General features: G+C 31.0%; 1 protein-coding gene across 1 annotated transcript in view; it reads right to left on the minus strand.

The window, feature by feature from the left end:
• Positions 1-7,754: 7,754 nt before the first annotated feature.
• Positions 7,755-27,043, minus strand: part of LOC127738869 (aryl hydrocarbon receptor-like) — a 109,372-nt gene continuing 90,083 nt past the window's right edge. Inside the window, exons 10-11 of the mRNA XM_052250324.1 lie at positions 17,665-17,809; positions 7,755-12,714 (exon numbers count right to left, since the gene is read on the minus strand). Of these exons, the coding sequence (XP_052106284.1) occupies positions 10,707-12,714; positions 17,665-17,809 (2,153 nt within the window). The 3' untranslated portion in view covers positions 7,755-10,706. The remainder of the gene's footprint in view (positions 12,715-17,664; positions 17,810-27,043) is intronic.

A 27,043-nucleotide genomic window follows, 5' to 3' on the forward strand; every position in this document is an offset into this window, starting at 1 on the left:
AGTTTTAAAATTGAAATTAATGACACATAATTGTTTGCTTAAGAAAGAGTTATGGAAAAGAAACACTTCTTAGTAGGAAATATTTTGCTGCAAGTATATTATGTTCGACAGCAAGAAAAAACATACATTTCTGTATGGCTTTTTTTGTCTATTTTCCAATACACATATTTAACTAGGCAACAGATCAATGCGTTCTTTTTTGGAAAAATCTACACAATACGTCAGCTTTAGTTTTAGAATTTTTAAATGTAACCATCGATTCTTCGTAAATGAAAACTAGCTTTGAAATCAAACAGGGAAAATCCCAATTCTAACCAGAGTGCACATGCTGAAATGTCTCGCCTTCTTTACTAACCATTGATTTTATGTTGATAGTCCTAAATATAAAGCTTTACTACAAGTAACACATAAACTTAACATGATCCAAGAAAATGAGGTCAAGGTCAGATAAACCAAAAGAGAAATACATGTACACCTTACAATCATTCAATAAACCAAACATAGTTGACCTATTGCTTATAGTTTCTAAGAAACAGTCTTAACCAAGAAAACTTAACATTGACCAAAGTACCATGAAAATGAGGTCAAGGTCAGATGAACCATGCCAGAAAGACATGTACACAATACAATCAATGTATGCATTAAATATAGTTGACCTATTGCTTATAGTATCTAAGAAACAAACTTAACCATGAAAACTTAACATTGACCAATGAACCATAAAAATGAGGTCAAGGTCAGATGATACCTGCCAGACAGACATATAAACCTTACAATCCTTCCATACAACAAATAAAGTTGATTTATTGCTTATAGTTGAAGAAAAACAGACCAAAACACAAAAACTTAACACTGGGAAATGAACCGTGAAAATGAGGTCAAGGTCAAATAAAACCTGCGAGACTGACATGTACATCATAAAATATTTCCATACACCAAATATAGTTGACCTATTGCATATAGTATTAGAAAAAAAGACCAAAACTCAAAAACTTAACTTTGACCACTGAACCATGAAAATGAGGTCAAGGTCAGATGACACATACCAGTTGGACAGGTACACCTTACAATCATTCCATATACCAAATATAGTAGACCTACTGCTTATAGTATCTGATATATGGACTTGACCACGAAAACTTAACCTTGTTCACTGATCCATGAAATGAGGTCGAGGTCAAATGAAAATTGTCTGACGGGCATGAAGACCTTGCAAGGTACGCACATACTAAACATAGTTATCCTATTACTCATAATAAGAAAAAAATTAACATTACAAAAAATGTTGACTTTTTTTTCAAGTAGTCACTGAACCATGAAAATAAGGTCAAGGACAATGGGCATACGACAGACGGAAACTTCGTAACATAAGGCATCTATATACAAAGTATGAAGCATCCAGTATTTCTAGCTTCTAAAATATACAACTTTTAAGAAGATAGCTAACGCCGCCGCCGGATCACTATCCCTATGTCGACCTTTCTGCGACAAAAGTCGCAGGCTCGACAAAAACTAAGTAAATTGCCATTCAGTTAGACAGATTTTGACATATTTGTGAAGGAGTGGGATAAGAATTTCCCAGTGACATTATAAACGTTTGCTCTAAATGATAACATTTAATAAATATTGTAAGCGCTTTTTTTTTTGGATTTAAATTTATCAGGAAAACTCAAACCCAAACATTTGAAAGCCAATGGTGTATAGAAACGTAGACACTTTAAGGGCTAAATGACCAAAAAAGACCTTAAATGGATTTAAAAGCGCACTGAAGCAAAATATTTGGATAATTGTATTGATGTCTCGGTCCATACGATTAGTATTTATCTAGTTCAATTTCTTGACTTCCAACTAGGAACCATTTCTATAAAAATAGACAAATAGAAATGTTATTTATCAATTTCTCAATATAATGATAAGGAAATGTGGTAAGAGTATTGTTATCATTTTAAGTGTTTTAAAAAATTCTTCAAATGCTGAATGTCCATTTACAATTTGAACAAGAACAACACATTAATGAATGAAAACACAATCCTCTGGAATAAAAACTTGGTCCTCCATCTTTTTCACAAAGGTATTGTAAGTACTACCACTCGGTTGATACCACTGCTGTTTGACTCTTAGTCCCAGAGGGTATCACCAGCCCAGTAGCCAGTACTTCGGTACTGGTATGGAAATACGGATATTGTGTTATTGAAATTTGCTATTACAAATGTTCGGTAATTATTTTGAATTCGGGAATATATCTCTCTCGTGTAAATAAACTCGTCATAGATACCAGGATTAAATTGTTGTACGCCAGACGCTCGTTTTGTCTACAACAGACTGATCAGTGATGATAGAATAAAAAAAGTTTAAAAGGCCAAATAGAATACCAAGTTGAAGGGCATTGAGGACTCAAAATTCCGAAAGGGTTGCCAAATACAGCTAAGGTTATCTATTCCTGTAGAAAATCTTTAGTATTTCGAATGATCTCAAAAATTATAGAATAGTATATGGCTTTTTCAATATCATATACAATTTATTATATACACCAAGTAGATGTTTTTCACGTGACATGGCGTATAGGCCTGTTTTTTTATTCTGAACCATTAACCTGGTTTTAAACATTTTTATGGTTAACAGTTTTTTGACGGGTCAGTCTTAACCATGCGGTTAAATGGTTAAAGAACATTTCAACCGGAATAAAAAGCATGTTTTAGATATTTTCAAAATGGTTTATAGCTTAAACATTTTCTTTAACCGTTGCGTTTTTGTTCTCCCTTTTAACATGTTTATGGTTTAAAAGCTAAAACATGTTTCAGGTTGATTTTAACCAGTAACTAGTTTGAGTATAAAAAAAAACAGGCCTTAATACAGATTTTGGGATTTGAGAGCCTTTGCAACCGGCGTTACTGATATCGATGACGTGACGTCATACAGATTAGGGATGTGATAAAGCCTTTGCAACCGTGACTGATATCGATATCATCACGGATGGCTGATACAGCATGATTGCCATTGATCGTATTACACATACAATTTATCTGTATTTACTACTTAGTATATAATAAACATTATTATTTAACAAATGTGTGAGCATTAAAACCAAAATGAGCCTAAATGGAACAACAATTTACCCAGGGAGTTGCAATCTTAAGTTTAATTAAACGAAAAATTACAAAAAAAATTGTTAAAAGGTATTTTAAGCCTGCAATTACCGAATAACTTACATTTGTTCGGATGGTGTCGCCTGGAACTGACTAGTTATTCAAGCACAGTTAAGTTTTTTAACAGCTCTCTCAAAATACATTTAACTTTAGAAAGTCGTAGGTCGTGTTAGAATCAGCGTTTTATAAAAGGACTTTATAAATTAGACTGGGACACCTAATTCTACATTACACGATCTTTGATAGTATAGTTAACAACTTGAAATTGAGTTCGGGCAATTAAAGAGAGGCAAAAGAGACCAAATGAATATTCAAACTCATAAGTCGAAGACAAACTGACAACCCCATGGCAAAAAAAAACGAATATCGAGAAAAGACAAACAACTGTCTAAAAACACAACACACAAAACTAAAGAATAAGCAACGCGAACCCCACCAAACACTGCAATGATCTATGATCTAAAAATGTTAACTGTTCCCCAATATAACAACATCATTATAATCATTTTTATATATATTATTCAGTAATAAATAGGAGGTAACAGTAGTATATATCACTTTAACTAAAAGATTATCAACCTAGGAATTATATACTGTTGCTTTGGGGATCCTAATTTCCTGACGTTATCTTAAAGATGCATGGTAATTGAAACACTTACAGGTAACAATGGTAATTTGAATTTGGATATTATTGTTTACGTAAATTTTGGTCATAAAGCTCTATGTGTTTTGTTTCTTAAACATCCTTGGTGTTCAAATATTCGGCTTTGAGCATTCCTGATGAAATGAAATCCAGAAAGGCTCTTTGGACGCATGGAATTTATAATGTCTTGTTTTCATCTTTTAAATTCCAATGGCTAAAATGTAGCAGTTGCCATTTCCTATACATCACTGGCTGTCTGCATCTTTAAATATATCCCCATGTCTGGTTAGAATGGGTACATCCAATTTGTGGCTTGTTGTATGTTCAATGCTTTTGGTAGGTTAGTGTACTCTAGCAACAAGTCTTTAAGGAGGTAGGCCTGGGTAACCCCAAAATTTTCCTCATGTTTAATTTTTCTTATATTTACACAATTGAAAGGGTAAGGGTCCATGCACCATCTGCTGGTGTCTTGTCGCTATTAACCTTTGCATTTTATGTTGAGGGTATATTGAATATGACAAGTTTTGGGGTACCCTTAACATGGTCGAAAACACTATTAGTCACATATGTGGACTGTTTGTGTTTGCAAGACAAAATTTAGAGCATTTTCCTAGATACTCTAATTTGCTAGTGGCAGTCCAAATTTCCTGCCGTTCATTCCAGTTGACCCACTTTTGCATATTCTTCTTATTGATTTAACTGTTAATTTCTTCTCATCTTGAAAATGCATGGAATATTTCCCACTGGATTTTAGGCAAGCAATAAACAATCATTCAGCAATCTTAACTCAACATGAGATCACCCCCAGTTTTTGGTGGGGTTCGAGTCGCTCAGCCTTTAGTTTTCTATATTGTGTTTTGTATAATGTTCATTTGTTTTTTGCTTTTGCCTCTCTGTTTTAAAGAACAAAACTAACTTTTGATCTTTTTAATATCATTAAATGATTCATTATCACACATAACAAGGTGGTTTAAAATATACAATATTCTGACCATGAAGTATCATATTGTCAAGTTAAATATCAACATAATACTTTAGTGATCTGACATAAAAATTATCATAATTAACAAATATGCAGTTACATATGACATACAAATCTTGAAGATATATTTTTTACAGATGGTTTTATGTTTGCAGATCTCATTGGTATTTATCTAATTGTGAAAATAACTTGTTTAACATACAAAAAAATAACAAAAAATACTGTGTTAAGCATACAGAAATGCACAGCAATTCATTCAAAATAATGAGGGACATAATGATTATAATATGCAAATGAAGAGTTTGATGTGTAATTACAGTTATTGGAAGTTTGTAAACTTTGGTCGAAGCAGCTTGTCAACAGCAGTAGAAAAGTAAATAAATTTAATTTTTGTCCTATAATGTAAATCAAATACCATGCACTTTTATGGTATAAATAATATATGTTTTTGAATTTTAATATATAATAACAAATTTACCATATTTACATCCTGTTGTAGAGGTAAATTCAACCTACTAGGCTGAAAGTCTTGAGAATGTATTATTTATCATGTCTAAAATTCTTTAGGCTTGTTTTGAAAAACGATAACATTCAAGCCAGTCACATGACATTTGTAATTGCAAGAATACAATGGTTACCCCTATACAATCAAACTTGACCAATGTCATGGACAGAGGGTTTGTTACAAATCACTTTCATCCTACAAAAAATAACCTGTTGCCTATACCATGCCTTGAAATGTCACCTACTTGTGACCTTTGTATTCATATGTATATGTAAAAAAAACAAATATTGTAAAGAATATATTGCAAATAAATACTATTCGCATGAATGATTTTCACATGTTGGTATTTTCACGATTTGAATGCATAAACTTTTTGAGTCTACGATATTTCAAGTATCAAGCAATAATGTTTGCCCTTCACATCAAAACTGTTGATTCCTAAAAACTATTTGTGTGGGGAGATATTTTTGTGCATTTTACGTGATCTTATAATAAGAGAATACAACTCCCAAATGAAAATATCAACGAATACAGTACAAGATAGACAGGGGGTCATATAGAAAACATGCCAAGTAGGAAACTCAAATACGAAAACTACCTTAACTGCTGTGAAAGAGAAAACATAAAAAAAAAAAGGTAATCACTTTAGAGAGAGCATGAGAAATACGATTTAAAAAATATTCGATGAAAAACTGATTGTTGGCAATATATTACATGTAAGCATTAAGTTATACATGTGAGATTTTACTTTAAATAGACAAAACCTCTTTTCTTCATAATATTAATGAATTCTGTGAATTTTACAACTGAGATTTCCTATTATAAAACAAGATTATTTCAGGACAAAAACGTGCTAATTGCCATCATAAAGTGACAATTTTTCACATAAATGTAAAGCAAAAAGACATACATACATATATATATCTATGACTGCATGTGAGCAAACTGGTATATGTATATATTAATGTTTAATTATACAAAGGGAACTTAAAAGTCCAAAATGTGATCATGCCTAAACATCAAGATAATTAATGTAGACCAAATTTAGAAAGCTTCTTAATCATCTGAAACAATCTGACTGACTGAGAAACAATGATCAACTTTGCATTGATAAAGCGAAAAAAAAATTATGGATAAATGGAAAACAGAAGAAACTTTATGGAGTCAGCCAGCAGATTTTTAACTTTATGACTAAAAAATTTGTTCAAAAGGGGGATAACTCTATATAATATAAGTTATATGATTTTTCTGACTGATAGAATTCGGTCCCCTTATAAGTTGATAAAGTAATTACAATGTTGTATTACCCTCTGTTAACAAATCTGTAAACCCCATAATAAATTGAACTATTTCTTATTTTCCCCTGGTGAAAAAATTTGCAAGAAAAGTACTAAACAGGATGAATTTTCTTCCATGATTTTTAGATTCATGAAAATGTTCAATCCCTAACCAACCCTCCCCCCAAAAATGAGACAAAAATATAGAAAATTCAGTGAGGAGATAGTTTAAACAATTTACTCAATATGTTTTCTCTTTTGAAAAATAATTCAATGTATCTCTTCTTCTAGGAAAAGCACTTGCAAATCACAATTGTGTTCTTGATAATAGTATCAAATATAGAATGTAAATAGTACTAAATGTGTCCTGGAAATAGCTAATGCAATGCATACAACTTAAAAAATATATATACAAATTTCCATAAACAATATCACAGTCAATGTTAAAACAAAGCAAAATATATATCATGTTCTGGGCAAGATCATTACATCATTTGAATCAATATGGGTATGAAAAAATACTGTTATTTTTGCAGAAAAAAAGACCTTCCGAAGCAACAAATTTATAATGTGTAATTTTCATTTTGCAATTAGGTTAATACAAAAATGTTAATGCTTTCTGGCTAATATTGAAGCAGACCATATGATAAGCCCATACATTTTGGTATCATGAATTCGAAAATGAGAAGTATTATAAATCTATCAAACCAATTCTTCAGATGTTCACAAAACACCAGTCTGTCAGATATCGGTGTCTACATTCTTAAAAATTTGTCTTACATATCTGCTAAAAGCCTTCAAAAAGACATTAGAAAAATGCAATAACTACCAAAATATCATCATAATGAGATCTTGCCAATAAAATTTAGCATTTAGCAACAGCTTTTTCCAAAATTATATTTATTGTAAAAGAAAGTGATGAGAAGAAAATATTTTAATTGACAAGTCTGTTGAACATTTTTTTTTTTTTTTGAATTGATAAAATGTAAAATGATTATTTCAGGTCAAATTTTTCAATTTTCATAGAATTTTGCTATTTTTGCAATTTCAGCTTCCAAATAGTGGATCTTATCATACAATGTCATATGTCATTCATTTATATAAACCAAAAACAATTTCTGCTATAATTCTAACACAATAGGTTTAACAAAAAAAATCCACATGCAGAATTAGAGGAGAAAGTGGGTTTGTTTCAAACATGTCAAACCAGTATGTTTTGTATGATTTACAATTGACCATGTTGACCAGTAAAATGATACAAAAATGTAACACTACTCATAAAGTTCTATTAAAAATCTATGCTAAAATGGCAGCCGACTTGGATTTTGGATTAGCATAAAAAGTTTAATGCCATGCAGGTTCATAATAAAATCAACATCGTACATATTTAATACAAACACATCAAGTTTATTGTATTCAATACACCTTATCGCTATTTGGAAATCTGTCCCGCTTGACCCGAGAATCTGTCCCGCTTGAACTTTTGACGTCATACAACAATCACTTTTCCATTGTGGCGTCAGATATTTTCTTTTATGACGTCAAAATTATACGGGAACTTTTGTGATGTCCAGTAATGGCGGACAAATAGCGATAAGGTGTATAAGAAGCAGTTTAATTCATGTAACATTGTATTTTTAATGTACCAAGTACAAAATTGACTCAGCAGTTTTGAAATGAGAGAATATTGCAAAATTTACAACAGGCCTTTTCATAATAAATTTCAAATCATGTGAAACAGAACTATGAAGAAAATGTCATATCTTAAATGAATATTGCAGTGAATTTTTTGGGGAAAAGGTGCATTTATTACATAGATGTCAAACTGAGCATGCTCCTAAGCATGAAATTTCTTCTATAAAAAAAAACATAGCCTGATGCATAAGCCAAGAACGTAAATAACTTAAATGTAATTGAAAGAAAATTAAAATTGACATACTGTGGATTCATAAATTTTCGAGGGTACCAATTTTCATAGATTGAGAAAAACTTGCATTTTCGTGGATATTTGATATAGTGGATTTGCAAAAGTCTGCATACAAACTTATTGAAAATGTGTAATTCGTTGAACATTTAAATTCGTGGTTTACCTGTACCCACGAAATCCACGAAAATTGGTACCCAACGAATAAAAATGAATCCACAGTAATCATTTACTGTGTGTTCAACCATCTTTTTTTCTGTAAAGGTTTTCATTACAAAAAAAAAAAACAAGAAAAAAAATTGGATTGAACATTTACTTTTTGTGAAATAAATATTAAATAAAATATTTATCCACTTTGATAGCACTAACATGTTTGAAATATGTTCATACATATGTTCATACACAATTTTCATTCACATAAATATTTAATCTTTTTATGGAAACAAATAAGGCCTGCATGACGGATGATGTCAACTACACAAGTTTGTATAAAAAATGTTCAAGGTTTGTGTATCTTTTAACAACACAATTCATTTCCAAATTTAGTTGTAAATGTATAACAAATATATATCATTTCTATATTTAGGTGTAACAGCATAATAAATTCATTAAAATTTTCATCAAAAATAAGTTTAGAAAGGTAAGAAGGGCATGGAAGTTTCTATCCTGTAAAAGATTATTAAATATGGTTTTAAAACACATTTAAACTTAAGATTTTGTTCAGATTAAACAGGTATTCAGTTTAAAAGGTTAATTTAGTGAAAAATATTAATGGTCTGGTCTCAGTGTACACAGCTTTCTGGTTAAAGCATAGTTCATTTAAAACCAGTTTTACCAGGCTTTTGTTACATGCCTTAATCAAATAAACAACTTATTTTGAATTTAACCAATTATTCAGTTTTCAACTTCTCCAACCAAACCTTATATTTTAATGTAAAAAAGGAAAAATAAACAAACAAATCACTAGCTGTATCAGTAATGAAAGCCTGTATTTTATAATATTTAGGTAATTTGAATGTTATTTTAATAAATGAAAATTCAAAACAATTTTATTAATTTTCATTCTTAAATTTTTTTCGGTAAATTCAAAATGAGAGTCAAAATGAAAACAGATAAATACACAATTTCCTTTAAAATGACAAAATCCTTACTACCGGTAATGTAAAAATTTTACAAATTAAGAGTGTCTGTGAAATAGTTGTTTTGTGTTCATCAACAAAAACAATTTTTTTATCTAATAAAATAAAATTTGTTTACACAGGTAATCTTCTTTTTCAAAATGAGATGGCATTGTCATTTCTCCACCTTGCCATAAGGCCACTTTGCTTAACTTAATGCAAAGGTGCTGTTAACAAATAAGTCTGTTTTAATAACATCCTTTAAAATGTAACCTAGGGGAGATAATTCAAATTCACTCCCTTTGGACCTTCATCCAAAGATTGCAATAAACAATTAATTTCCCCATAGGCGACATTGATAGCCTTTTTTGAGATACAGACTTTAGAAAGTTAATTTTTTTAACGAAACCTTGCTAGAATTAAAGAAAAATTATTTGGACAGTATTTTTTGGTCCAAAAAATATAGGTTCCCGTTGCTTTTCTTAATGTAATTTGTACTTATCTCCCTTGCCTATCAATTTTGCACTTAAAAACATGTGTCTCATCCTACCGTTGAATAGACATATCAGCTCCGTTAGGGCTAAGGAAAATATATTAATTTGCCTTTGGTATAATGCAGAGTGTACTAAGTCTCTAATAATAAAAAATAACGGGTGCTCATAATGACCAATCAGGATTAGCCATACTCTTAATTCTGAATACCATGTTATCTTCATAAAATGAATGTGCCCATAAAATCTAATGGTTTATTGTAACATATAGGATGGTACTTTATTATCTGCCCTTGGTATTAAAGTTAGAGAACATTTTTGGGGTTTCTTATTGCAAATAATTGAATGTGAATGCTGTTCATTTCCCTAAATAAAATTCTTATCTATGAAAAATTCATATAAATAAAATCTGAATTTGACCAGATAACCATGTTATAATTCCCTGAAGCTAATCAAACAATAGAGAAAAAATATGAACAAATTAATAAAATAATTTCAATGCATGGAATGGTTTTACATGGGTATACATACATATGGTAACATTTCATGTATATGAATATAATGTGTATATAAATATATCTATATGATATGTGTATTTACAAAGGTTTTCATTTTTCTTTTTATTTATGGGAAGTTCTAACTCCACCGTTTAATTGTCTTTGCTTTTCCATTGCGATGTATTTTTCCCCTGATAACTTTCCAGTTAGCATCTGCTGTAGAAGTGTACAACTGGATTCTGCAGAACCAGATCCATTTTGTTTGTCCTGTAAAAATGGTGGAGAATATCCTCTAAGCATTTTTTCAAGTTCCGACATGGACTTAACATTACGTAAACCCTTTGAAGGATTATTAGCTGTAAAATGAGGTCCAACACTAGTACTACTACTTCTGCCACTAGCCATCTGAGTAGTATTAATTTGTGTTTTATTTTGCTGATAATTCTGTTGATTTGCAGGCGGCGCCATTCTAGACAACACCTGTTGACTGGTGCCATTATGAAGCAAAGAATGGCCATTTGTTTTCACATGATTGTTCACTATGTGATTCCCAATATTTGCTTGAGACATATTATTTCCACTGTTCATTTTCACCAACATACTTCTATCCAAGTTGCCGTTCATCCTATGGCCCACAAAATTCTGTTGGTTTTGGGGTGGATTCACATGAGGCATGTAGTTATGTGATGGGGATCGGACCGAATTCATTGTCAAGTTATTAAGGCCAATTGTACAAGCATGTGCTTGGGGGTTTGGACTTTGTATGTTTGAAAAGTCCCCTTGTGGGCTAGAAATGTTTGATTCTACTGACATTGGGCTATTTAGATTTGAATAGCTTTGGGGTGGGCTCATAACACTTGAGCCTGAGATATACGAGTTTGGAGTGTCTGAGTTACGACTGAAATATTGTGGACTAGTTTGGAACATTTGTTGTGATGTATTTGACAACACTGGTTGCGAGTTCAGTAAAACTGACTGTGTATTTTGTACTAAATTTGGATTCTGCTGTAATGACTGAGAGATCAGTACTGATTGTGTATTGGGCATCACTGTTTGTGTATTAGATATTACTATGTGAGTACTGGGCAACACTGTTTGTCCATTCATCATCACTATTTGTGAATTAGGTATGACTGTTTGTGAATTCGGTATCACTGTTTGTGAATTTGGTATGACAGTTTGTGTATTAGATATCACTGTTTGTGTATTTTGAAGTGGTTGTGGACTTCCGAAGGAATGCTGACTACCAGGTGATGCAATACCGCTACCGTTCATTGATTGACAACCAATTCTACCAGAGTGATCATGTAGACCCTCCAAGTCTGGAAATAAACTGTCATGTCCATACTGCATCATGACATCTTGTGACTGAATGTCTGCCATTGATTCAGCATATTGCATGCAGAAGTCTGAGATCTCTTTTGGTAATGATTCAGTTAAAGTTGACGAGCCAACGAGATTGCCATCATTAAATGATCCAATTTGAATGTTTAAAAGTCCTGGTTTTGGAATTTCAAAGTTATTGCCAGGATTATTGCTACTCTCGAATTGATTTGCAGGGTCTTGAAAGAATCCACCTCCTGACGGCCTACAGGTGAATTGAATTGGTTGATCATCTACGTCACTATCGTTTATTGGAAGTAGAGACAAAACTTGTGGACAGGATTTAATTCTTTGAAGAGATCTCTTTTTTGAGGAAGCTACCTGCGAAGAATGCCCCCTATTCCACTGAACATTTTCAGCTAACTGTTGAATATTTTTGGCCATGTCACTTTCACTATCCAAACTTTCAATGAATTTTATCATTTCTTCATCGTCAGCACCATCTGGGTCTAACGAACTAGCACATTCCTGAACAACACTCATTGGAAAGTCATCGTTTGTATCACCTACTCCACAATCATCAGATTCAAACTGTTTATGACTCATTGAACTTTCTGACAATGGACTGGGATTGATACTAGAATAAGGGCTATAACTACTGTGGTAGCCATTGTCACTATGGTGATCAGGGTTATCTCCCTTTGAAGAATCTTTGACTTTGACAGGTTTACTGGATATTTCCATTACTCCAGTACAACTAAGACAATCTTTGTCCTCCTCCATTAATACTCGAACGCCCTCTTCTTCACTGAAAATAGAATGAATTGTATGAGAAAATAGGAAAGTTTTAACAATGCCAGTATTTTTGGCTTTTTAAACACAAGTGAAATTCTTTCAATACAAATATACTCATAAGTAAACACAACCCAGCAATACCCCCACTCCAGAACTAGTTACTAAAAATAGAATCACATATGATACACTTAAGACACTGATCAGTTCTGTTAGGGCATATTTGAGTTTGTTTTTTTTTCTGGCCTCTGTTGAAAGGTTTTCTGTACAATTTCAAAGTGAACTTTTTATTTTATGCAATAGAAATTTAAATCAATTTCTGAATAAAATTAATAAAATAAATGACAAAGGCTGCATTTAAAGACATGCCAAAATAAGAATTTTAGTGGCCTAATTACTACACTACATATCATTAAGTTCAGTAGTCTAAATTGCTATGATTGATGAAAATGCACTTATTTATATAAGCATATATTCCAACCCAAAAGAAGTTTTTTCAACCTAATGACATTAAGCTCTTTCACCGCATTGTACCAGCAAAATCTGTTTTGTTTATTAATGTCTAAGACAATGCTCTTTGACACATGAAACAGATATAACAGACCTTCTATTAAGAATATATTTGCATATGATTGACCTAGATATAAAACTATCATAAAATTTTCAATTTCTATAAAATTTTACTTCAGGCACAAATATTGTAAATTCGCTTTATGCAATTTTTTAAAATATGTCCCTTTATGACTACTATAGATTCATTATTATTCATGGGGTATACTAATTCCCATGACTTTCTTGGGTTTATAAACCACTTCAAGTGTCTATTACAAATTTTTAATAAACTTGTATACAGACTTTGGCAAAACCATGAAACCTTGTATCTAGGGAAATCCAATTTACCCTCAATCTAAGAAAGTTGGTAACCATGGAAATTAAATGAATCCGCAGAATTTTGACAACCATTTCTTGAAGATAATTATAGATAAGATCAAGAAATAAGGTTAAGACAGCAGAAACTGCATTAAAACCTTAAAACATCTTTTCAGGCCACAAAATAGTCAGTGAGACAAAGAAAATACACCCATTCACATTTTTGTTTATTATTTCAGTTTCTTTACCTCAATCCACATCACTTACTTATGACCACATCACCTAATTATGAATATAAATGAGTGATACGTACTTATAAGTTTTAGTTTAGTGTTGAAATAGATTTAAAAGTTTATCTAGAAGTCTGGGAGGGTAGGGCCAGACTTTGTGAACCCCCTACAACCTACATACTTTCATTTTTTTTAATTTTGCATTTATCAAATGGACATACAATTATAAATGACCATAACCCATGTTCTAAATAGACCTCCACTTCCTAACCCCCCCCCTCTCTGCCCCTCCCTTAACAGCATAATTATGAGGCATACAAGGTTTTATATTGACACCAAAGAACCAATTTTGTCTTAATTTTGCTGGAAACAACAACAGCATCTCAGATATAGTCTTTTGTTACATCATATATAATATTTGGTTTTTTTTTCATTTGTGTAATTTGGTGTTCATATATGATATTTCAAAACCTTTGTTAAAATTATTCACAGCCTTTTATAGACTCAGAGCAATTTACAGCGACATATTGTAAACAAACCAGTCTGTTGTTACAGACTGGATGCTGACTTTTAGATGTTGTGTTGTTGCATTGCTGTCTCTATGATGTATAACCAATATCTTCTTTTTTTTACTATTATATACATTTTATGTCATGACATGATACCTCAAAGGAAGGTTTTTAAGTTATGGTGAGAAATTCACACCTAACATTTAAATAATCAAAAGTTTACTGGTTTCGCTTCCTGTACTGGGTCAACTAATGCATGATTTTCTGCTCTGCTTCTGTTTTGTAAATTTGTGTATTTTAGGTGTTTGCGACTTTAAAAAACCACAGTTTTCAAGTTTAAATAAAATATTTGCAACGATTAATTAATTGATTGATTGTTGGAATTTTATGCCTCATCAGACCAAACAGGCTATATCAAAGATATAAACATAAAATGAATGATATAAGATCAGTCATATAATTTAGGTCAAATTTATACGCACTTGGGGATAGGGATAGTTTTCGCAGCGTAAAACATTTCTAATTAAAAAACTTTATATCAAAAAGTCAAGAAGTTCAAATTTCTGACTTTAAAAACTTATACTTGACAAGACCTAAGCTAATGACCTTAACAAATCATTTCAATGACTTCTAGATAAGCACTTTCATCTCAAAAGCAAGTCTCATGAATAATAATGATGGGAGTTGAAAAAAGGCTAGAAAAAAATGGCAGGAGTCACTAATGGCAAGGTTTAATCTCTTTAAACTGCTACTATGTCAAACACCTGTACTGAACTTGTCATGCAGTTCACTGACATGAAATGGAGTACAATGTATTTTATAATTAGGAAAAACAATAAATTAAGTACTTATAACTCAAGAACCTAAATTTACAGTAGGTATGAATTTCACTTAATGTTAGGATTCTTATTGGTTAGTGCAACAGCCATATGATGTATCTGATGTTCACTACTATGGGGTGTTTAATGACCTTGACTACCCATGAGGGTCTCGCATGGTCGGTAAATGCCATTCACATTGTATGGAGGAGAAAAAAACTTTTCATTTTCTATGATTGGTTTTCAAAATGATTTCAACTTAGTGTTTTTTCTATCCTTTTTTCAATATATTTTGAACCTTGTGTTCCTTTTTTGTTTTTCAATATGATTTGAACTTTGTGTTTCTATTTTGTTTTTTTATAGATATATATACCGGTATATATATGATTTGAACTTTGTGTCTCTATAGAATCATACTAAAAAATCCTGCAACAGTTGACCTTTGAAGGATTTGGCTATTATTTTAAAGTCCTTTTTGGATTATAGCTCTTCAACTGTTTCATTTCTTAAACATTCTTGGCATTTAAACATTCAGCTTTGAGTGTTCATGATGAAAGTTAAACCAGAAAAGCACTTCAGACTCATTTACATTTATAAAGTGATATGCCCATTTTTTTTAAAACTCTAAGCATGGCTTTTGTGACATTCAGACAATCATGTCTATTTCATGCAATTGATCAGTTTCTTTAGATAAATTCAAGCCAACACGTATAATTTGACATCAACATCCTTTGATTTGATTGGTTGGTGTTTAACACCACTTTCAACATTATTGTGCCATTTCAGTTTTTATTGGTGGAGGAAGACAGAGTGCAAGGAGAGAACCACAGACCTTCAGTAGGAAAACTGACAATCCTAGTCAATTAAGATTGGAGTCGAGCACACCTGCCACGTGCAGGATTCAAACTCACAGTCTCAGTGTTGACTAGCTAGTGATACAGTAGTTCCAATATTTAGACAAATCAGCCACCAAGCCCCCTCTCATAATAGGAGAATTTGAAGATATTCTCTGTCAAATCTTGGAAGTTAAAAGAGTCAAATTACCTGACATTACTCAATGCACCTGTCTAGATTTTTACACAGGAGACTTACCGAAGTGGAAAGATTTTATAACAATTTTCCACTTAAAACTATTTGACCACACTTTTCTATTTTGACCCCCTCACCCTATTGAAAACCTATGATAAGGTGACATTACTTGTGAGATTAAATTTTACATGAGGGTTTGGATGGGGTTTACATTATGGATAATAATGAGAAAAATGTGAAGAATAAAGGAACAAAAAAAAAAGAAAAATAGAGAAAAATAGGCAAAAAAATTACGAATAGAATAATGGGGTGCTGAAATATAAAGAGAATCAAAAAAAAAAAAAAGATGGAATAAAATGGTCTAAAAAATTAAATAATGAAAAGAAATCACCCCATCCAATCCCTCTCACATGCAAACAACATTTTGTTGATCCAAACACTGCATAGATTTCTAACGTAATCACTTGACTCATGTATGTAAAATGGAACAGTAACAAAACTTTTTTATGTTGTTGTAGGTGTTTTTGATGTGATTCTATGTAAACATTTTAATGCATAATCAATGCTAAAAGTTTGGATTTTAAAAATGTAACATGACAGCATCAAAAAAAAGGTGTGAAAACATGAGAAAAAACAAATTGCCCTGAAGCAGGTTTTCGGTTGCAGATCTTTTTACGTCTCACCAAACATTGGGCTTACTTCGATGCATATAGTTAGCATACTTTTTTACTTTAAATGTCATGAAAAATCTTAAATTAAGTTCTGAATATTGAAACTATTTGAAATAGAAAATTACGCAGCCATTCCGAGTAGCAGTTCCAATCAACTCTACTGTTTCGTTTCCATCAATCAAAAACTACTAGAACACAGACAAACAGAATGGTCAAATGTCTGATTTATTCTTAACTGGTATTTTATGCTTGCAAGATTAAATGAATTGAATTAGCATAAATTAAATACTAATGTAGACTGAAAATTAGAAATCTCATCAATATTGACAAAAATGTATCGTGATTAAGAAAGGGTAAATATGATTTCCTGTACCTGCTTAACAGTAAGTTTCTTAATTTACTTGAAGAGTAATAATTATTTGATAAAAGTGTTTGAAGCTGGCTGTTTCTATATTGGCCCTAGTAAAGATTCCTGTTCAACTGTATTGACCCTTGACCCTTGGAGACTAGGGGCTTATACAGCTACCAGGGTCAATATAGAAACAGTTGGTCAATAAAACTATAATCAAACTTTAATATTCCTTACATATTTGAAACAATTCTGAATTTTTTATCATTTCAAATTTTAAATTTAGAGAAAGGTGGCATACATTAAATGCATTCATAACAAAAATGTATGCATTTGTCCACCCACTAATTAACACCTGGTTATAACCAGTCCATCAATTTTCTTTTTAATTTGTAAATAAATCACGAGAAAGCCATTTCCCTTACGGTCACTGTTGTACCAGAACAATATGACACTTATCAGATCTGTCCCACATAAATATAACTCATACCTTATAATGTAATTCATACAGACAATGTACTGTGGAACGTTGTTTGTATTATAAATAATCGTAGCACGTGTCTGCATCCACACCCAATCACAATTCTTGCCAACGAATCTGTAATATTTGCTGACTGACGAACCTTGAACTATTACTGAAATATACAATAACAACACACATCAAAAAAATGTTTTTGTTATACTATTATAATAAAACTTCTCCAGGCTATTAAGAGATGAGTACATATATACTGTGTGCGCACTTGTAGATTATTTTTTTTGCAAATTGTGAACAAATATTTGATACTGAATAATAAAGTAAGAAATGTATTCAAGATGGGAAACTAATGTCATGTATTTTTTACTTTGGTTGTATGATTTGGAGAATGGAATGGAATGATTGACTATATATTTTTTTAAGCTGTTGATCTATTAAATAAAGTTTTTGGTCTGATTGAATTTTTGAACAACATAATGTCACTGATGAAAAGACAATCATGAATGGGCTTAGAGGCTAAATATGAAGTGCTAATTAATATTCTGAATTAGAGGCTAAATATTGACTGCTAATTAATACTCTGTCTACTAATGTCAGATTTTATTTACCAGGGATGTCTAATTAAGTACCGCAGGACAGCACTGTCCTGTGTGCTTGAAGACATTTTTTGCAAGTATTATTTTCGTCAATAAATGAATAGTTGTTTATAGAAGTAAGAGGAGTAATAAGACACATGTCATTGAGACAGCTAGACATCGAAGAATTGCAAAAACAAACTTTACATATGAAAGTAGTGTCACAGAGAATTGTGAAAGAAGTGTCACAGACAACTGCACAAAATGCAATTATGAATTTCAATCTCATAAATGTCATCAGCATTTTAAAATGTTAATAATTCTATTTTTCTTAACAACACTAATATTGTATAACTTCTATGCATAATCATTAATTTTTCTGATTTCATTTCAAATTAAGTGTTTCCTTTGTATGTAGTTATAATATGGTAACTATATAATAATACTACAGTGTTGTAAGACAATGCATCACAGTAACAGTATAAAGATCCTACCAGTTATTTTTGCTGTTGATTAATAAATACAGCAAGTACAATTACAAAAACTTTAGCAGCAGTTTGTAGTGCCAGTACAATTTCAAGAATAACTGCAACACCTTCAAAAACTTGCAGCAGTTTCATTACTGCAATTATAAAACTTTTAAGATTTCTACAGGAGATTATTGAAGTGCAACTTCAAGAACATTTTTGTAGTACCTATATTTTGCAGGTACAACTTCTAGGAAATTGGCAGCAGATTTTACTGCCAACAAAACTTCTAAGAATATTAATTGAAAGCAAATACAATGTATCAGTATATCCTACAACTCAAGTAATCCTAGGCTATTTTGATCTTTCTAAAGTGTGCCATTCTTAAAGGCCGTACAGTTGCCTATAATTGCTTACATCCACTTTATTTGAACTTTGGTGGATAGTTGTATCATTGGCAATCATAACACATCCCATAATTTTTATATTAAGGTCATACTGGGGATTCTTCACAATTCTGTGGGGTACTTATGTTCATAGATTAAGTAGGTATAAGGGAACCTAAAAACTCAACAAAATTGAAATTTCTTATATGCATATAGAATTTGTCCAAACAAGGAAATGTGAAGTATTCACGAAAAAATTAAATATTTTTTCTCATTCAAAGAAAAATGGTAGACACGAAAAATAAATGAATGCAGAGCAGTAGGAAACCTTTTTCAGTAACTGTCAAGATGAATAACAGCGACAGAAGTCAAATTAAAATGTAACAGTTGGGAAAGTTGTATCGTGTATATAAACAATATTCCCGTTGGAATCGTGTATATAAACAATATTCCAGTTGGAATCGTGTATATAAACAATATTCCAGTTGGAACAAAGATTGCTTGTCCTCCTTGACAATTTTAATACATATGCTGGTTATTTATTGCCAATTAATTAAGGGGCCCATATTAAATTTTGGATATATCATAAGATGAAAAGTACAAAGAGGCATGGGTGCTTCAAATGTATATGACATTTTGCATACGACACCAGCATGGACCATCAAACATTTTATTCATGACATACCATAAACTAATCATTTAAAATTTACAGAAAGATTCACTGAAGAATTGGAATTTTACGTATAGAAATTTGAAGTGTTTTGTTTTGAATATGTTACCTGAAATAACAATAGATCCATTTAACCAAGATGAATGTTGACAAATGAGGCAATTGCAGAATAGAAATAAAAATAAATTTATAACCTGTGTATTGCTAAGTAATTAGTATTTAAGTAAAACTTATGTCATTTTATGCAACTTAACCTCAAGCGTGTGACAGTTATATCATCCTTATAAATATTTATCAGTCGTAAACTAAATCCAAATCGACCATATGTAATACACTTTTACTGAATAAATTGTAAACAAACTCATGATGATTACGAAATACCTAACATCACACCATTAATTTATATGTTGGTAGTTTTATCTCTTGTTCTATTTTTGGTACATTGAACAATATAGATTGGCAAACATATTGAAGTCTGACATTTAGGAAACTGCACAATGGTAGAAATTGTCGAATAAAAGATTAGAATTCAAATTCTTTCAAACATGTGACATCATAAGTCTCCGACTTGGAATGTAAATGGAAAACAAGTATCTTAATGATGATAGAAACACTAAAGAATCGTTACAATCAATTTCATTCGGAATAAAAACTTTTTACAGAGGAAGATGCTGACCTTTAAAAACAATTCATAAATATATGTAGCGTTTATCCAAAAATATCAATAAGTATGACATAAGTTTAAGTAGGAGCTGTCTAGATCTTCCTCTTTAGGATATGAAATCTCTGAAGATCAACCTATCAGCAACTGTCAAGTATTTCTCAGATTTGTACATCCATTCCAAATCATTTCTTCATTAAACTATTCTATTTCAAAATGCACGTTTTCAAATTTTTTTAATATCCATATTGAAGACTCTTACCAAATACTGTCATTAGATTTTTCTTTCTTATTCATGGACACATTTTGATTTACCAAAAAGAAGAAGACTAATCAATTTTGAAAGAGAGATAATTATTTCAATTTTCTTCTCTTCAAAGTCAACGTTCTTTTTGAAGTTGTATGGTTGATTCCCCTATTACAATTGGCAAAATATACTTTTGGTGGAGGCGGCTGGGCCTTATTAGGAAAGAAAAAAAAATTGAAAAGCATAAAAAAAAAGTAAAAAGAAGAAATATTTTGTTTTATCGCTATTTTACGAAATTTTCCTTTGATCTTACTGACTGATAATTTCCTTTCTCAGCACAGTAGAGTGATATGAAAAATGATCGCTAGAAACTAAGGGCGCACATGCCGTTGTCAATAAAATTACCAGTAATCATAGGTAAAATAGCAATAAACAGATTATCATTGGTCATCTCAACTCGATTGCTTTTCTCACTTTTGCCGTACCGGCTCAAGCCAGAAAATCAATCTCATTGAGATGACCTACGATAATCTATAAGACCTACGATAATCTATAAGTCTCGCATATTTTTTTTAGCAATACTTGTGTATTATGTGTGTTGTTAACCTTTTGTATGAAGTGAAAACAGGAGCAAAAAGATAGTCCCTCTATAGTACTTGCTTCAGTGACTATTTATTGACAATTAACCCACTAACCCAAATCTAACCCTGTCTGACCCTTATGTTCATATTGATGGATATATATATGTCAATGAGACAACAAACCAACAACACAATTGCACCAAAATAGACTTCTTATAGATATATGAAAGGCAAAAAAGTCTGTTAAGGGGTTACATTAGTTCTCAAATAGGCTTAATTAAGGACAAGGTACTTTTAATATAATTTAATTATGAAAATTATTTCAGTATTTTTCATCTTATCATTAATAAAAAAAAGAATATAATTAAATGCAAGCAATACAACATTTGATCCATTTTTTATTATATAAAAGGAGAGAGAGAAAACTTAATCATGAAAAGAGATACTGAATATCCTCCTATTTTCATTCATCTTTCATTCAAAAATCCAGTACAGACTCATCACAAAGAGCTTCTGACTTTGTCCAGCTTGAATTATAACCTTATATCAGGACAAGACCTTATTTTAGGACAGGCCAATGAAAGGACAATAGAATACAATTTGATTTTTGTTTAGATTGATATTATCTACTAGTACTTAATGTCCGTCAAACCATTCCATTTTATTGTACACCTGATAAATCATCTCAATACCTCTGGGGGGATTCCTGTTATATCTGATAAAAATAGTAACATTGAGGACGAAAATAGAAACTTGAACTTTTAAAATTTCTATATTTGGAATTTAAATGACTCATTTAACATAATTACAGATTTTTTAATTTCAAGTATAGCTGACGGCTTAGACTTCTAGCCATATAATAACTTGATAACTTTTTAGGCTATAGCCATGACCTATTTTAACCTATAGCCTGTGGCAACAGAGTTATAATTTACCAAAATAGTACATTATTATATTAGCTGTCTCATCATGTATTCAAACAATTTTTCTTCAAGACAAGAGGATAAAGATCAAATTAAAGTATTGTGAAGCTTAGATCACAAGATATACAGTAACCTGTCCCTTAAACAATGAAAACATCTGGTAAACTTTCAATATGTCAAGTTTAATTCAAATGCACTAAACCAGTGCTTGAGAAAGTTTCCACTGACAAGGTTCTTAGACAGACTGAAGACAGAACAGACAGAATGATCCCTTCCACCCCCTTTTTTCAAAATAAATTGATAATAAAATACAATAACAACCAAACAAACACAAACAAACAAACACATTGTATGCAGCTCTTAAGTCTTTTTCTCCACATATAGTCCCTGTATAGAAAAAAGTTTTATTTGGACTAAATAATTATACAATTCTCATTTTTCACAACGCCTGGTTTTTAAATTGTTATACCTACCAATTATCATTAAAAAAGAGACCCGTAACAAGCTAGGGAGCCTTTAGTGCATACTAGCTGTTTGATGTCAGCCATTACTGTTTTTCAGTTTATATAAAGCCTAATGAAATAAGGCTGTTGGTTATCTTTTATTGTATTGTTTCACTTTATCCAAGGTCCTTTTGTAGCTTACAATATGGTATGGGTTTGCTTATTGTTGAAGGCAATGTTGTGACCTATAGCTTACATCTCGGTCCTTTAGTTGTCTCGTTGGCAATCAGACAAACCTTACCTTCTTAGTTTTATACTAACACTTCTTTCATGACACAGCAGTTCAAATTTGAAAAAGTTCATTATTTATTCATATAACCTATATTCATCAAATATTCATGTAACCTTCAACCTCAAATAGCATTTTTTGTTTAAAGTCTAAATAAGTACAGCAATACTAATGACCTCAACCCCCCTGGCCTTGATCAATATTTCTCTTAACCATCTCTCACATCATTATGCAGATTTGAATCCTGAAGCATCTTTGGATATTTTTTTGTCTATATTTTAACACTCATAAAAACAGCGAAACTTTTATTTTTAGCCCAAGAGGAAATGTTATAGACATGACTATGAATCGTACATATAAAATGCAAAAACATAAATCAAATTAATAATAATTTGATATAACGTTTTGTGCCGCAACACTTGTCTCTCGTAAAAACAAAAGGTGTGAAAATGAATTGCCTAAAGGGCTTGTTATGGTTGTCTGTTTCTAATTCACTTCAAACTATTTAGTGGGTGAAGTACCACCATTTTGTCAAGGTATTTACGACGTATAAAGGTATATCATATTTAATACAACATCATACTTAATCGTAAAGTAAATGGTACAATAACATATAAATGTCAACAAGCTAAGGACACTAAATCAGTCAGGGGCTTTTTTTTTCAATGTTTATTTTCTTCTGCATTTTTACAACTTTGGAAGGTACATTTCTTTTCAAGGGTTGTCAATTTAATACAAAAAAGATAGAGTTGCTTATTGAATCTTGAAAGTTGGTAGTCTGCAAAACTGACCTCTGAGATTGCTGTATTTTTCGAGACTTTCTGTACATGGCCACATCAAGTCCCCAAAAATGGCTGTCAGAGCAATTTTGTATAAGATTTAATTTCAAAACTCAATTTCAAAAAGAACATCAACTTTTTTTTCTTGCAGTCATATTGTTATTTATACTAGTGTCGAAGATTATATGTGAAACATGAAATAATTCTCAAAAATGGTACCTATGCATAAATTAATAATACCTTCATAGCATCCAATTTGCTCCTAATGCTTTAAAATATTGTTTATAATGATTTTAACGACACTCGAGAATTAAGACATAATGCACTGAAAAAAAATTGAAAGCCATTTTGATATCAGATGATGAAGTCAAAATATACGACATCTGAATCATTCAAATGGAGGTATTTGGTGACACCCCTGCTGTGCTTTTCTAGCTTGATTTTCAAATTAGAATTTATAATGGCCATTATAACAATGTATCTGTCACTATTATAGCTTTAACAATGACAAGTTAAGAAATTGGTAGTTTTGTTTCAAAATTTTGTATCAGCATTCTTTTAATGATGTCAAAATTAGCATACATCTAAATTTTCCACCATCTTCAATGAAACCATGCAATTTTCAATAGGTTTAAAAATAAGGAGATGTTGTATGATTGCCAATGCAATGAGACAACTATCCATTAAAGTTCAAAAGAAGTGGATGTAAGCAATTATAAGCAACCGTACGGCCTTCAACAATGAGTTGTGACATATTTTTCATGTCAGGCCCTTTAATTGCCAACTATATGGTATGGGTTTTTGTCATTGTTGAAGGCAGTACGGTTGCTTATAATTGCTTACATCCACTTCACTTGTACTTGGGTGGATAGTTGTCTCATTGGCAATCATACCATATCTCCTTATTATTATACAAGTGCATTTCACATAGACCCTTTACTATCAAACCGCAAACTTTAACTTTATTTTGAATACAACATCATTGCACATCCTGGTATCAAGGAAATAAATTTATTTATAACCACCAAAAATAGGATTCAAGTCAAAACATGAGGTTAACCATAAAAATTAAATGAGATGCGAATTCTAGGATAAGGTTTTTCATATCTAAATAAGATAAGAAAAACAAGACAACATTTATATTTAAAACATAAAAAGTTCACTGAACTATCCCAAAAAACAACAAGACAAAACTGATTCCTTCAGGACAAACCAGATTATAATATTATTACATAGTTTTCAATACAAGTTCTACTTTATCTTAATTTTTTTTTCATTTATTACATTACATAATCAAAATACAAATGTTTACAATGTTGTTAAATTGTCCAACGAAAACACTCAACCAAAATAATTTATTGTTTTATTAAACCTATTACTTTCACCAATAAAAAGCATGCAGCAGAAGATTGCCTCCTAAATTTTACTTAGTGTGTATTTATATTAATAGTTTAATTTCTGACAGTCCCCTTTTCAACTGACAAAAGCAGAGGGAACATGGTTATATAAAACAGATGGTAAAAGGCAAGAGGTCAAATTACTAAACAAACACTCATCTTATGTATAATTCAATTAAACATGTTTCTAAAAGGGACGCCTTTCTTTAGAGAGGCCTTATGAGGGTTAGTCCCTCTAGAGAAAGTTCCTACAGTATGTGATTGTAAGAGTTGGCCTCTAAACATCATTTTACACCAAATATACAAATTTGGGTCAAGTTTTGACCTATCAAATAATCATCAAAATAAACATTCAGCTGTAAGATATTTTTGAAAAAGAATTGCTTTGATAGATATCATCCTACCTGAATCTTACAATACCTGTTCATAAGATATCATCCTACGTGAATCTTACAATACCTGTTCATAACCATACTATGCAAACAGTATCTTCAGAACAAACCAGATAAAAAAAAAATAAAATTTTAAGTCCAAAAACTTTGAAAATGTGTTGTTATTTTATCTCATGGGAATAGAATTCAGAACAAAAATAAGGGCAGTTTAAATGGGCAATAAGTATTTCAAAAACACTTATTAACATCAAACAAGACAAACTGAATTGAGACCAGGATTAAATTTACACAATTTAAAAAAAAAAAAAAATGTTCCATGAACTCCTCAAATAAAACTAAATAAACATATTTCTTGCTTTTCTTAAATAAAGTGGAAAACAAGAAGTTTCTGCCACAATTGGCTTTATTTCTGAAAATTACTGCAGTGGAACTAAGGTAAATCTCTAGTAAAATCAACTAAAGCAAATTTTGTTCTTACCAGAGCAAAACTGACTAGATATATTTTAGACAAAATTCCAATTGAAGTGACTATTTCTTTTTAGATTTAATATTTCTTTTTAAATTTAATATAAAAACAACTAAGCAAAACTGTATTTTTGAGCAAAATTATAGTAAAGTGGATCCAATGATCATATAAAACCTTTACTTCTACAATGTTTTCCAAACTGTCAAGCTTTCATATGTGCTCCTATATAACTTTCAGTAAAAATTAATTTATTATTCTTGTTGTAATTTTTTTTTTTTGACTTACATACATATTTAGAAAAAAAATACAATTTAAGTCAATAATATATTAAAAGTTTATGACAAAATTATAAAACTTTCATTTTATATTGTAAACAAACTAGTTCATGTTTCATTTCATTTTTTTTTTTTTTTTATGTTGCATTCCCACCATTAAATTTAAGAAGAATAGACTTTTAAAACTAATTTATAGTTCTTCCATTGGTAAGATAAACAGAAAGTAATAAATTAATAAAACAAGTACCGATAATCCTGACCTGCATTGGGAAAAATAAGCCAAAGTATTCAAATGTTGGTCATAGCCTGTCTTTCAAAGCTGATATGTATGAAATATGTGTATACACTGAATCATGCCATTTTTCATGCCAAATTAAAGTGCAAATTACAGGGAAGTAATCAGTGTTAAATCTATTACAGTTAATTGAAATTACTCAGTTGTTAAAAGAAATTTTACATGTTGATAAATTGACAAATTATTACGAAATTAAGAATCCAAATTCCTCTGGCAAAGTTGACCTTAAACTAATTTGTGTATTTTTTTAGGTCCCTTCTGGTCATATAGTTCCAAAAGTAGTTAAGTTTTTATATATTCTTACCTTTCAAATGTTCAGGTTTTAGCGTTCTTAATGATGGTACATATAGAAATTTGCTTTAGACACACAAAATGTATAGTGTTATTTTTCGGTTAAAACTTGTAATATAGCTATAAATATTGGAACAGTTTTGACAGCCCAATATAAAAATAAAATTTTAAAACATGTAGCGTTAAAAAGGTTGCTGATGACAAGCAATAACCAAATTCAGAATCACAGGCCTGTCTAAGTTTTATCTAAAATT

The sequence above is a fragment of the Mytilus californianus genome, unplaced genomic scaffold, assembly GCF_021869535.1.
Source record: "Mytilus californianus isolate M0D057914Y unplaced genomic scaffold, xbMytCali1.0.p SCAF_4, whole genome shotgun sequence".
In the NCBI taxonomy this organism is placed as follows: domain Eukaryota; kingdom Metazoa; phylum Mollusca; class Bivalvia; order Mytilida; family Mytilidae; genus Mytilus; species Mytilus californianus.